Below are 12,741 nucleotides of genomic sequence, written 5' to 3'. Positions count from 1 at the left end.
GCGTTCTTCCGCTCAACAACGTTGCAATCGAGTTTGCCATTGCTAGTATGTTCTTTACGTTCGCCTTTAATTTAAGAGTCATTCCCTGAATTTCTAAATTACCTCAGTTCTACAACAATATAATACACACAATCACGAGACTGTGTAGTGCGACAGTTGTTACCGTTTGACAGATGGAGCGACACAAGGACTGCAAGGCTAATGTTTGTTTTCAATTATTTTCTACGTAATTAACGAAATAGTTGATATATTTTTGCGTTCCATGCCTTAGTAAATTACCAAGAGACGTAAATTATCGCGTAACACATTTAAAAACAGACGACTTCACACTGATTCAATGACATAAGCTACAAATTGTTCATGAAGAATACTTGCAAATATGTGTATAATTGCAGATTATTCCGCTGAAAGCAAGAGAATATAAACATACATCTCAAGCATGAGAAGCATATATTTCTACTGATATTATTAAAGGCAGTTTCCTTGCCACTTAAAAAAATTTAATGGAGTCTAATGATTCGCCCATTCTTACATTTCACTCGACTTCCTAAAACATGAATATTTTTGTAAATGTAATTACTTTTGCTTCAAAAGCGAATGTTTTGAAGATTCTTGCGGTCTGTGTCTCAGACTTAGCAACAACTGTAGAACTGTGTTTTCCAGTGTTGGAAAACAGTTTTATTGCTTTTGACGATTTCATATTACGTCTGTGTAGTTTTTTCCTCAAGCTACAGATGTAATGAATTATTTAAATGACTATGTTAAACAATGTTGGTATTATATTCCGTAGCGAAAAAAACTCTACTTTGTTGGGTAGATATAGATGGTCTTTCTGCATAAGACCAGGTCTTCCAATGCTAATTAGCAATTTTTTTGTTATTAAAGGAAAACAATGTTTTTCAGTAAATGTCTGTACGTTACAAGAGAATCGTAAATAAACTGTCCTGTAAAGTACCGTTTCGTACCGTCCAGGGTCCTTAGGAAACTAAATAATGACAAATGCGGAGTAAAATTTTAGTTATTGACGATTTTTATGGCACTAAATACACTCCCTGTTGTAGAAACTACACTCCTGGAAATTGAAATAAGAACACCGTGAATTCATTGTCCCAGGAAGAGGAAACTTTATTGACACATTCCTGGAGTCAGATACATCACATGATCACACTGACAGAACTACAGGCACATAGACACAGGCAACAGAGCATGCACAATGTCGGCACTAGTACAGTGTAAATCTACCTTTCGCAGCATTGCACGTTGCTATTCTCCCATGGAGACGATCGCAGAGATGCTGGATGTAGTCCTGTGGAACGGCTTGCCATGCCATTTCCACCTGGCGCCTCAGTTGGACCAGCCTTCGTGCTGGACGTGCAGACCGCGTGAGACGACGCTTCATCCAGTCCCAAACATGCTCAATGGGGGACAGATCCGGAGATCTTGCTGGCCAGGGTAGTTGACTTACACCTTCTAGAGCACGTTGGGTGCCACGGGATACATGCGGACGTGCATTGTCCTGTTGGAACAGCAAGTTCCCTTGCCGGTCTAGGAATGGTAGAACGATGGGTTCGATGACGGTTTGGATGTACCATGCACTATTCAGTGTCCCCTCGACGATCACCAGACGTGTACGGCCAGTGTAGGAGATCGCTCCCCACACCATGATGCCGGGTGTTGGCCCTGTGTGCCTCGGTCGTATGCAGTCCTGATTGTGGCACTCACCTGCACGGCACCAAACACGCATACGACCATCATTGGCACCAAGGCAGAAGCGACTCTCATCGCTGAAGACGACACGTCTCCATTCGTCCCTCCATTCACGCCTGTCGCGATACCACTGGAGGCGGGCTGCACGATGTTGGGGCGTGAGCGGAAGACGGCCTAACGGTGTGCGGGACCGTAGCCCAGCTTCATGGAGACGGTTGCGAATAGTCCTCGCCGATACCCCAGGAGCAACAGTGTCCCTAATTTGCTGGGAAGTGGCGGTGCGGTCCCCTACGGTCCTACGGTCTTGGCGTGCATCCGTGCGTCGCTGCGGTCCGGTCCCAGGTCGACGGGCACGTGCACCTTCCGCCGACCACTGGCGACAACATCGATGTACTGTGGAGACCTCACGCCCCACGTGTTGAGCAATTCGGCGGTACGTCCACCCGGCCTCCCGCATGCCCACTATACGCCCTCGCTCAAAGTCCGTCAACTGCACATACGGTTCACGTCCACGCTGTCGCGGCATGCTACCAGTGTTAAAGACTGCGATGGAGCTCCGTATGCCACGGCAAACTGGCTGACACTGACGGCGGCGGTGCACAAATGCTGCGCAGCTGGCGCCATTCGACGGCCAACACCGCGGTTCCTGGTGTGTCCGCTGTGCCGTGCGTGTGATCATTGCTTGTACAGCCCTCTCGCAGTGTCCGGAGCAAAGTATGGTGGGTCTGACACACCGGTGTCAATGTGTTCTTTTTTCCATTTCCAGGAGTGTATGTTACAAATCATTATAAACTTTGGTATTCGCATTCGTCCGATATCGTGTTCAGAAGTGTCGCTTTCTGGCCGCTGGGGGTTACTGATACCACCATGGGTAACAGAACCGAGAGGGAGTGTCGCAGCTGTTACGTTAGAGTGTGGTCCCGAGTTCGAGTCTCGGTCCGGCACATAGTTTTAATCTGCCAGGAAGTTTAATACTGAAATAGTTGCCGAAATCAACAGTCAAGGAATAAAGTCTTAACTTGAACACTTAATCTTCTGTCCCGTGTATGGCAACAGTTATCAAGGAAATTACGTAACGAGCTAAACCAACGATGGAATTTAACATCAACTCCTTACAAAAAGGAAATAGAAGCCAAACAAAAAGAAGAAAATCTGTCCACAAGCCTATAAAATAAGAAACAAATAGATGACAACTTTAACAAGAACAAAAGAAAAGGACGGTATGAATTGGTCATGTCAGCTATGTAAGGAACGAGATGATGAAATGTAAAGGTCGGTACTTGACCTATATGCAGACGTGGAAAGTCAAGTGGAAAATTAAAATTACGAAATATTTCTAAGATATCTATCTTCAAAGCAACAATTTAAGAAATTTAATTGGTTAAGAATTTAGGTTTTGTTTCCTACTTGTAGTTTCACGATGTGTAGCTACGGAAGAAACGTTACGTTAATAGTCTGTAATACGTTACTGTGAGATGTTGTTACATTACTCCACGGATTTATTATGTCATCGCTGACTTCGTAACCTATGTTCGACTATAGGGGGCACGATTTAGGAAACCAGGCGCCTTAATTGTACCGAAGATTTAGATTTGAGAAAGACTGAAAAACGATTTTGAGAAAAGGTTTATATTTGTGTGGAAGCTGGTTGTTAGCTTAAAAAAATAAAGATCCAGTGTACGCAAAAAAATTGTATTATTTAAATTACCCTACGAAATATAGTACTTCTCTCTCCTCTCTGGTACGACTTGAGCAGCCTTACGCTATGTAACACTAGAGCTGGCAATTTATCTGACTGCAGTCGTAGTCACGAGTGAAATGTTGTGGCGTTTCTGGTTGCAGCTGCACGGCAGGGAGGCGGCGCCGCAGGGCCTCACCAGCTGGTCGCAGCTGGCGGCCGCAGAGGCGCCGCCCACGCAGCAGGCGGAGGGGCTGGGGGAGCCGCGCCAATCACCGCCGCCCAGCTCCACCGGCACGCGTACGTACACACCCCGGCACCGGGAACACCAGCCGCAATCACCTTAAGAATAACCTGCAGGGTGTCTCACACCGGGACGTCAAATACACTACTGGCCATTACAATTGCTGCACCGAGAAGAAATGCAGATGATAAACGGGTATTCATTGGACAAATGTAGAACTGACATGTGATTACATTTTCATGTAATTTGGGTGCATAGATCCTGAGTAATCAGTACCCAGAAAACCACCTCTGGCCGTGATAACGGAATTGATACGCCTGGGCATTGAATCAAACACAGCTTGCATGGCGTGTACAGGTACAGCTGCCCATGCAGCTTCAACACGATACCACAGTTCATCAAGAGTAGTGGCTGGCGTATTGTGACTAGCCAGTTGCTCGGCCACCAATGACCAGACGTTTTCATTTGGTGAGAGATCTGGAGAATGTGCTGGCCAGGGCAGCAGTCGAACATTTTCTGTATCCAGAAAGGCCCGTACAGGACCTGCGACATGCAGTCGTGCATTATCCTGCTGAAATGTAGGCTTTCGCAGGGATCGAATGGGTAGAGCCACATGTCGTAACACATCTGAAATGTGGCGTCCACTGTTCAACGTGCCGTCAGTGCGAACAAGAGGTGACCGAGACGTGTAACCAATGGCACCCCATACCATCACGCCGGGGGATGACGAATACACGCTTCCAATGTGCGTTCACCGCGATGTCGCCAAACACGGATTCGACCATCATGATGCTGTAAACAGAATCAGGATTCATCCGAAAAAATGACGTTTTTCCATTCGTGCACCCAGGTTCGTCATTGAGTACACCATCGCAGGCGGCCATGTCTGTGATGGAGCGTTGAGGGCATCCGCAGGCGTGGTCTCCGAGCTGATAGTCCATGCTGCTGCAAACGTCGTCGAACTGTTCGTGCAGATGGTTGTTGTCTTGCAAACGTCCCCATCTTTTGACTCAGGGATCGAGACGTGGCTGCATGATCCGTTACAGCCATGCGGATAAGATGCCTGTCACCTCGACTCTAGTGATACGAGGCCTTTGGGATCCAGCACTGCGTTCCGTATTACCCTCCTGAACTCACCGATTCCATATTCTGCTAACAGTCATTGGATCTCGACCAACGCGAGCAGCAATGTCGCGATAAGGCAAACCGCAATCGCGATAGGCCACAATCGGACCTTTATCAAAGTCGGAAACGTGATGGTATGCATTTCTCCTCCTTACACGAGGCATCACAACAACGTTTCACCAGTCAACGCCGGTCAACTACTGCTTGTGTATGAGAAATCGGTTGGAAACTTTCCTCATGTCAGCACGTTGTAGGTATCGCCGCCGGCGCCAGCCTTGTGGGAATGCTCTGAAAAGCTAATCGTTTGCATATCACAGCATCTTCTTCCTGTTGGTTATATTTCGCGTCTGTAGCACGTCATCTTCGTGGTGTAGCAATTTTAATGGTCAATAGTGTGTTACACTGAAGAGCCAAAGAAATTTGTACACCTGCCTAATATCGTGTGGGCCCCCTACTAGGCCGCTACGTCGCGAGACGTGTACGTAGGAGGCTCCTTAAGGCTGAAAACAAAGATAGGTTAGAGTAGGAATTGATAGCAATAAATAAGGTGGCCTATTCAGCAGCCTTTGGTAATTAACACCTGCCGATGTATCTATAAAAACTCTACGAATTTTGTTTCGAGTCATTTGAAAATTCAATCGTGATTGAAAGTATTAACGAAATTTATGAGGCAAAAGAAACTGTGTAATGATGATTCCTAACATGGTGACTAACCGAAATCTGGAAACAGATTTCATCTGCGGTCATTCTGAGAGGAGCTGATAATTCACTCAAAATGGTGGCAACCATTAAAAACTACTCAGGTTTTAAACAGTTATTGCCTTCCTTGTGTAGGCATAGTGATACAATGGAAACCACCTTATCCACAGTTAGGGCTCCACCAGGTAATGGAAGCCTTTCGGGTAATGTAGCCATTACTATGTATCAGTAGTCAGGCTCTGTACCCCTTGACCTCCCACGCAGTTGACAATGGCTCAGTTCTGTGAAGTCGGGACACTATCGGAGTGTGGTGCCGCCAGTCTATAATAGTTTTGCCCGTCAGCACGCCGACTCCCAAACAGTTTGAGTTTCAAGACTGATCAACAGCTAAGGCTGCGTCACGACCATGTCTTGCGATAGGTATTTAACGCCATGTAGTAGTTGTTTATTACCTTGAACAGAACACAGCAGCCTTGCCGACTGGGACCACTGTGTATGACGACCACTAACCAACGGTCCAGCCATGTGGCCTCTCATTTTAATCATCAGTCTTTTGACTGGTTTGATGCGCTCCGCCATGAATCCCTCTCCCGTGGCAACCTCTTCATCTCAGAATAGCGATCGTTCCCTATCTTCCCAATTATTTGCTGGGTTTATCTCAATCTCTGTCTTTCTCTATATTTTTTACCCTCCACAGATCTCTCTAGTACCGTTGAGATTATTCCCTGATGTCTTATAATGTATGTCCTATCATCCTGTACCTTCTTCTTATCAATGTTCCACTTTCTTCGCCGATTCTGCCGAGAACCTCCTGATTCCTTACCACTTAATTTTCAACATTCATCTGTAGCACTGTATCTCATGCTCTTTGATTCTCTTCTGTTCCGGTTTTTTCACTGTCCATGATTCACTAATTTACAATTCTGTCGAATATTTCTTCCAAAAGGGATGGCATTTTGAAGGCTGTGACTGTTGATCAATACAAATAAAACATTTTCTGTTACTCAGAAATTTCTGCCTCCTATTAGCATTAGAATTCTCTTTTCCTGTGCTAGTCTGCTTCTTATGCCCTCCTTGATTCGTCCTTAATGGGTAATTTTGCTTCCAAGAGAACTGAATTCCTTAATTTCATCTACTTCGTGATCACCGACTCTTTCGTTAAGTTTCTCGCTGTTCTCATTTCTACTTATTTTCATAACTTTGTTTCTTTTTCCTGTCCCCTCTCAATTTATATTCTGTACTTACGAGGCTGTTCATTCTATGCGACAGATCCTGCAATTCTTCTTTACATTAACTGAGGATACCACTGTTATTAGCGAATATTATCATTGATATCTTTTCATCCTGAATTTTTATTCCACTCCTGAAGCCCTCTTTCATTGGTTCCTCGATATATAGATTAAACAGTACATCTACATTTATACTCCGCAAGCCTCCCAACGGCGGAGGGCACTTTACGTGCCACTGTCATTACCTCCCTTTTCTGTCCCAGTCGCGTATGGTTCGCGGGAAGAACGACTGTCTGAAAGCCTTCGTGCGCGCTCGAATCTCTCTAATTTTACATTCGTGGTCTCCTCAGGAGGTATAAGTAGGAGGAAGCAATATATTCGATACCTCATCCAGAAACGCACCCACTCGAAACGTGGCGAGCAAGCTACACCGCGATGCAGAGCGCCTCTCTTGCAGAGTCTGCCACTTGAGTTTGCTAAACATCTCTGTCACGCTATCACGGTTACCAAATAACCCTGTGACGAAACGCGCCGCTCTTCTTTGGGTCTTCTCTATCTCCTCCGTCAACCCGACCTGGTACGGATCCCACACTGACGAGCAATATTCAAGTATAGGTCGAACGAGTGTTTTGTAAGCCACCTCCTTTGTTGATGGACTACATTTTCTAAGGACTCTCCCAATGAATCTCAACCTGTTACCCGCCTTACCAACCATTTATTTTATATGATCATTCCACTTCAAATCGTTCCGCACGCATACTCCCAGATATTTTACAGAAGTAACTGCTACCAGTGTTTGTTCCGCTATCATATAATCATACAATAAAGGATCCTTCTTTCTATGTATTCGCAATACATTACATTTGTCTATGTTAATGGTCAGTTGTCACTCCCTGTACCAAGTGCCTATCCGCTGCAGATCTTCCTGCATTTCACTGCCTCACACTCTTCTTAAAGTGAACAATTTTGATGATTTCAGTGGAACGTCCCCCCAAACCACAGCAGCACAAGACGCAGACTTCACAAATGAGCACGAGAAAACGTTGTTCCAGCAATGAAAAAAATCCAACAAAAATGCGTTTGACACACAAAACCAAACCAGCCACACCTCAGGACCAGCAAAATGTAAAAATGGTGACATGGTGCATTAATTTAGACCTGTGTCTCATTTCGGTCGACAGCCAAAGGGCACACAAAACCTAAAGTAAAAGAAACAATAAAACGAAAAAGCCCACTGATGATCCATAACCTGGCGATGCATGTAAGGTGTGAAATCAAAACAATAGTTGTGTACCTGTAAAAGGCGAATCAATCCTTAATTCATTATCAACTCCAGTTTATTTAATGCCTAAGTGATTTATATCACAGTATTCCCGTCTTTCGCTGAGCATTTTTGTACTTCCTTCGTCGATCAGTTGAAGAATTTGTTTTGTTACCCGAGGATTCTTCGCGGTTACCTTCCTAGTACCTATGTTTGTCTTTCCAACATCTGTGATTGCTGTTTTTAGAGATTCCCATCCCTCTACAACTGAAGTGCCTACTATAATATTCCGTATCACAGTTCCACATCCTCAGCGAAGTTCAAACGCGTCTCATCCTTTCTCAGTAATTGAATATCCCATATCGTTCCACACTGATTCTTCTGTACTACTCACTTAAACATCAGTCTGCCCCCCCATCACTAAATTGTGATCCGAGTATACTTCTGCTCCTGGGTAAGCTTTACAATGCAACATCTCATTTCGGAGTCACTGTCTGAATATGATGTAATTCAGTTGGGATGTGATAAGATCAACCAAAATAGCCGCTTTCTCATATTGATCTACTTCTCATGATTTAGCATTCCCTCTTGGCTCGATCGTAGTTCTATGTAGTTTATCATTACGTAACATCAGTGAAGGGTGCCCTCAGCTAAATATTTTGTTTTGCTCTATTATAATTTCACAGTAAGTCTCTATTTTTTTAACTCTTCATTTCTTTCTTATTAGTGTTGTATATTCACCAAACTTTCCGAGTATCCAAACAAATGAGAACCCCCCTGCAAGTAGGAACGTTCCTCATGGCTTACACTGCATAGGAAATCAATTTCAAATCATGGAGAGCTATTAATGTTGACCGTGTCCGCAAAATGAGGCAATCTCTTTCCATTTTTGCTACCTGGGGTGCCGAGAGCTGTGGAAGACGGCAGGATGAGGTAGTACATACGTACTTTCATACTTGCTCTGTTCAGTTCTCTAAGCTTTGCTAAAGTGGGCTTCCGACCAATCAAAAGAATATCACCTGCGAGTCAGTAATTCAGATGAGAGCTGTTTATGCATATTCTTTCTTGATGCTAGTTCAAGGAATTAAGATGTCTTCCAAGACTGCAGAAAATTTTTGTAGAATGAGTCTCCTTACGTAAATCCTTCTTCAATTTTGAACATTTAAATTTCTTGATGTAACCGAATCGAAGTTGAAGACTGTTCCAACATTGCCCCCTAGGACATGGGCAGTGGGGACTTCATATCAGTTCACACGTGAGCAGGCATAGCTGCTATAGGCTACCAATTACATAGCTTTATTACACGCAGTCAGCACGTCGCTGAACCCTTTGGCCACCCCTGCACATGGGCGCGAGTCTAGGCAGTACGGTTGTGCATGCTACAGTCTCGCTGCCTGACAGCATAACTTCAGCTGTTTACCCAACGCTGCCCACAAGGGCTACCTGTAGCTGGGCACTTAACCAGGCCCAGATCTATAGGCTACCCACTATGTACCCAATGATGCATGCGGTCTGGGCATCGGTGGACCCTTTGGCCATCCTTGCATGTGGGTGCGATTCCAGACACTGTGGCTGGGCATACTACAGTTTGGCTGCCTGACAGCCTCATACTGACTGCTTCCCACCTCTGTCCACAAGGGCTGCCCATGGGCCGACACTCGAGCAGACACAACTCTACAGGTTACCCACTACGTAGCCATTTTGCATGCTTTCTGTGCATTGCTGAACCCTTTGGCCACACTTGCATGTGGCTGCTAGTCAAACTAATATGGCTGTGGCTGCTGCTACCTGGCAGCCTAACTTCACCCGTTTGCCCAATGCCGCCCACAAAGGCTGCACATAGCTGGGCGGTTAACCAGGCTGAGGTATATAGGCTGACCACTATGTACCCATGTTGCATGCGTTCTGTTTATCGGTGAACCATTTGGCCATCCTTGCACGTGGGCGCGATTCCGCACACTGTGGCTGGGCATACTACATTTTGGCTGCCTGACAGCATAATCTTAGCCTGATCCCACCTCTGCCCACAAGAACTGTCCGTGGCTGGACACACCTGAGCTGGCACAGCTTTATAGGCTACCGACTACGTAGCCATACTGCACGCATTCTGTGCATCGGCGATCCTTTTGGCCACACCTGCACGTGGATGAGCGTCCAGACAATATGTCTGCGCATGCTACAGCCTGGCTAGCTGACAGCCTCGCCTCACTCTTTGCTCACCATTGCCCATGATTGCCTTGCTAGACACTAGAACTGGAACAGCGTGGTTTATATGGTCCTGTGTGTTACTCCAACATCAAAATCCATCTCGTTCTTTCCCTGGTTTAAGTCTAACGTTTTTCAGAACGACCAGTAATAACTTTCATAAAATTTTTTTATACCGCTGACAAAAAAATGAATGGGCTTAAAGTTCACCACATCTTATGTACTCCTTTTCTTGTGAATTATAATAATTATAACATTGATCCAGCTCTGACCTTTCATGTTTTCTCGGAGTAATTTTTAACTATGCCTTCCGGTGCTCAGTCGAGGTGCCAATTCTATTTTTGTGCACGATAGTTTGACGAAACGCCCATCCCACAGGCAGTTACGGCGAGCTGCGTTATGATGCTTACTCCCAGCCTGGATTCCTACCAGTCTGCCTTGAGCTTGCAGCTCCTGAAGAATACTGCTGGGTCGATGCTATCATTCCTTCTTACAGTGTTTGCACAGGGCATGCCTCGTTCCTTGTGTGGAATTAGATTTTTGCTACTTTTTCTTGTAGTACTTTCGTAATGAACTCATTCTCACACATTGTTTCCTGAGAGACTGTTTCCTTAGGTGCACTGTATAGATTTTGATGCGATTTTGATACGACCTACTACTGACATACTGACTGTTCTGATATGATGTTATCATATTTTCCTTGCTCTCGATCGTCTCTCTTATAATGTGCTCATTATATATAATGTGCTCCATGAACCATGGACCTTGCCGTTGGTGGGGAGGCTTGCGTGCCTCAGCGATACAGATAGCCGTACCGTAGGTGCAACCACAGTGGAGGCGTATCTGTTGAGAGGCCAGACAAACGCGTGGGTCCTGAAGAGGGGCAGCAGCCTTTTCAGTAGTTGCAGGGGCAACAGTCTGTGTGATTGATTGATCTGGCCTTGTAACATTAACCAAAACGGCCTTGCTGTGCTGGTACTGCGAACGGTTGAAAGCCGTTATTCTTCCCGAGGGCATGCAGCTTTACTGTATGGTTAATGATGATGGCGTCCTCTTGGGTAAAATATTCCGGACGTAAAATAATCCCCCATTCGGATCTCAGGGCGGCGACTACTCAAGAGGACGTTGTTATCAGGAGAAAGAAAACTGGCGTTCTACGGATCAGAGCGTGGAATGCCAGATCCCTTAATCGGGGAGGTAGGTTAGAAAATTTAAAAAGGGAAATGGATAGGTTAAAGTTAGATATAGACGGAATTAGTGAAGTCCGGTGGCAGGAGGAACAAGACTTCTGGTCAGGTGAATACAGGGTTGTAAATAGAAAGTCAAATAGGGGTAATGCAGGAGTAGATTTAATAATGAATAAAAAATAGGAATGCGGGTAAGCTACTACAAACAGCATAGTGAACCCATTGTGGTGGCTAAGATAGACAAGAAGCCCACGCCTACTACAGTAGTACAAGTTTATATGCCAACTAGCTCTGCCGATGACGAAGAAATTGGAGATATGTATGATGAAATAAAAGAAATTATTGAGATAGTGAAGGGATACGAAAATTTAATAGTCATGGGTGGCTGGAATTCGGTAGTAGGAAAAGAGAGAGAAAGGAAGCGTAGTAGGTGAATATGGACTGGGACAAAGAAAGAAAGAGGAAGCTGCCTGGTAGAATTTTGCACAGAGCACAACTTATTATAAAAGAAGGTTGTATACATGGAAGAAGCCTGGAGATACTAAAAGGTATCAAATAGATTATATAATGGTAAGACAGAGATTTAGGAACCAGGTTTTAAATTATGAGACATTTCCAGGGGAGATGTGGACTCTGACCACAATCTATTGGTTATGAACGGTAGATTAAAACTGAAGAAACTGCAAAAAGGTGGGAATTTAAGGAGACGGGACTTAGATAAACTGACTAAACCAGAGGTTGTACAGAGTTTCAGGGAGAGCGTAAGGGAACAAATGGCAGGAATGAGGGAAAGAAATACAGTGGAAGAAGAATGGGTAGCTTTGAGGCATGAAATAGTGTAGGCAGCAGAGGATCAAGTAGGTTAAAAGACGAGGGCTAGTAGAAATCCTTGGGTAACAGAACAAATATTGAATGTAATTGATGAAAAGAGAAAATATAAAAATGCAGTAAATGAAGCAGGTGAAAAGGAATACAAACGTCTCAAAAATGAGATCAACAGGAAGTGCAAAATGGCTGAGCAGGGATGGTTAGAGAATAATTGTAAGGATGTAGAGGCTTATCTCACTAGGTGTAAGATAGGTACTGCCTACAGGAAAATTAAAGAGACCTTTGGAGATAAGAGAACCACTTGTATGAATATAAAGAGCTCAGATGGAAACCCAGTTCTAAGCAAAGAAGGGAAAGCACAAAGGTGGAAGTAGTATATAGAGGGCCTATACAAGGGCGATGTACTTGAGGACAATATTATGTAAATGGAAGAGGATGTAGATGAAGATGAAATGGGAGATATGATACTGCGTGAAGAGTTTGACAGAGCACTGTAAGACTGAGTCGAAACAAGACCCCGGAAGTAGACAACATTACATTAGAACTACTGACGGCCTTGGGAGAGCCAGTCCTGACAT

General features: G+C 44.7%; 1 protein-coding gene across 1 annotated transcript in view; it reads left to right on the top strand.

Annotated features, from left to right (window-relative positions):
• Positions 1–12,741, top strand: part of LOC126295950 (uncharacterized) — an 87,157-nt gene that overhangs the window by 22,069 nt on the left and 52,347 nt on the right. Inside the window, exon 3 of the mRNA XM_049988091.1 lies at positions 3,550–3,685. Within this exon, the coding sequence (XP_049844048.1) occupies positions 3,550–3,685 (136 nt within the window). The remainder of the gene's footprint in view (positions 1–3,549; positions 3,686–12,741) is intronic.

The sequence above is a fragment of the Schistocerca gregaria genome, chromosome 1 (assembly GCF_023897955.1).
Source record: "Schistocerca gregaria isolate iqSchGreg1 chromosome 1, iqSchGreg1.2, whole genome shotgun sequence".
Taxonomy (NCBI): Eukaryota; Metazoa; Arthropoda; class Insecta; order Orthoptera; family Acrididae; genus Schistocerca; species Schistocerca gregaria.
This window is presented reverse-complemented; position numbering and strand designations above follow the sequence as displayed.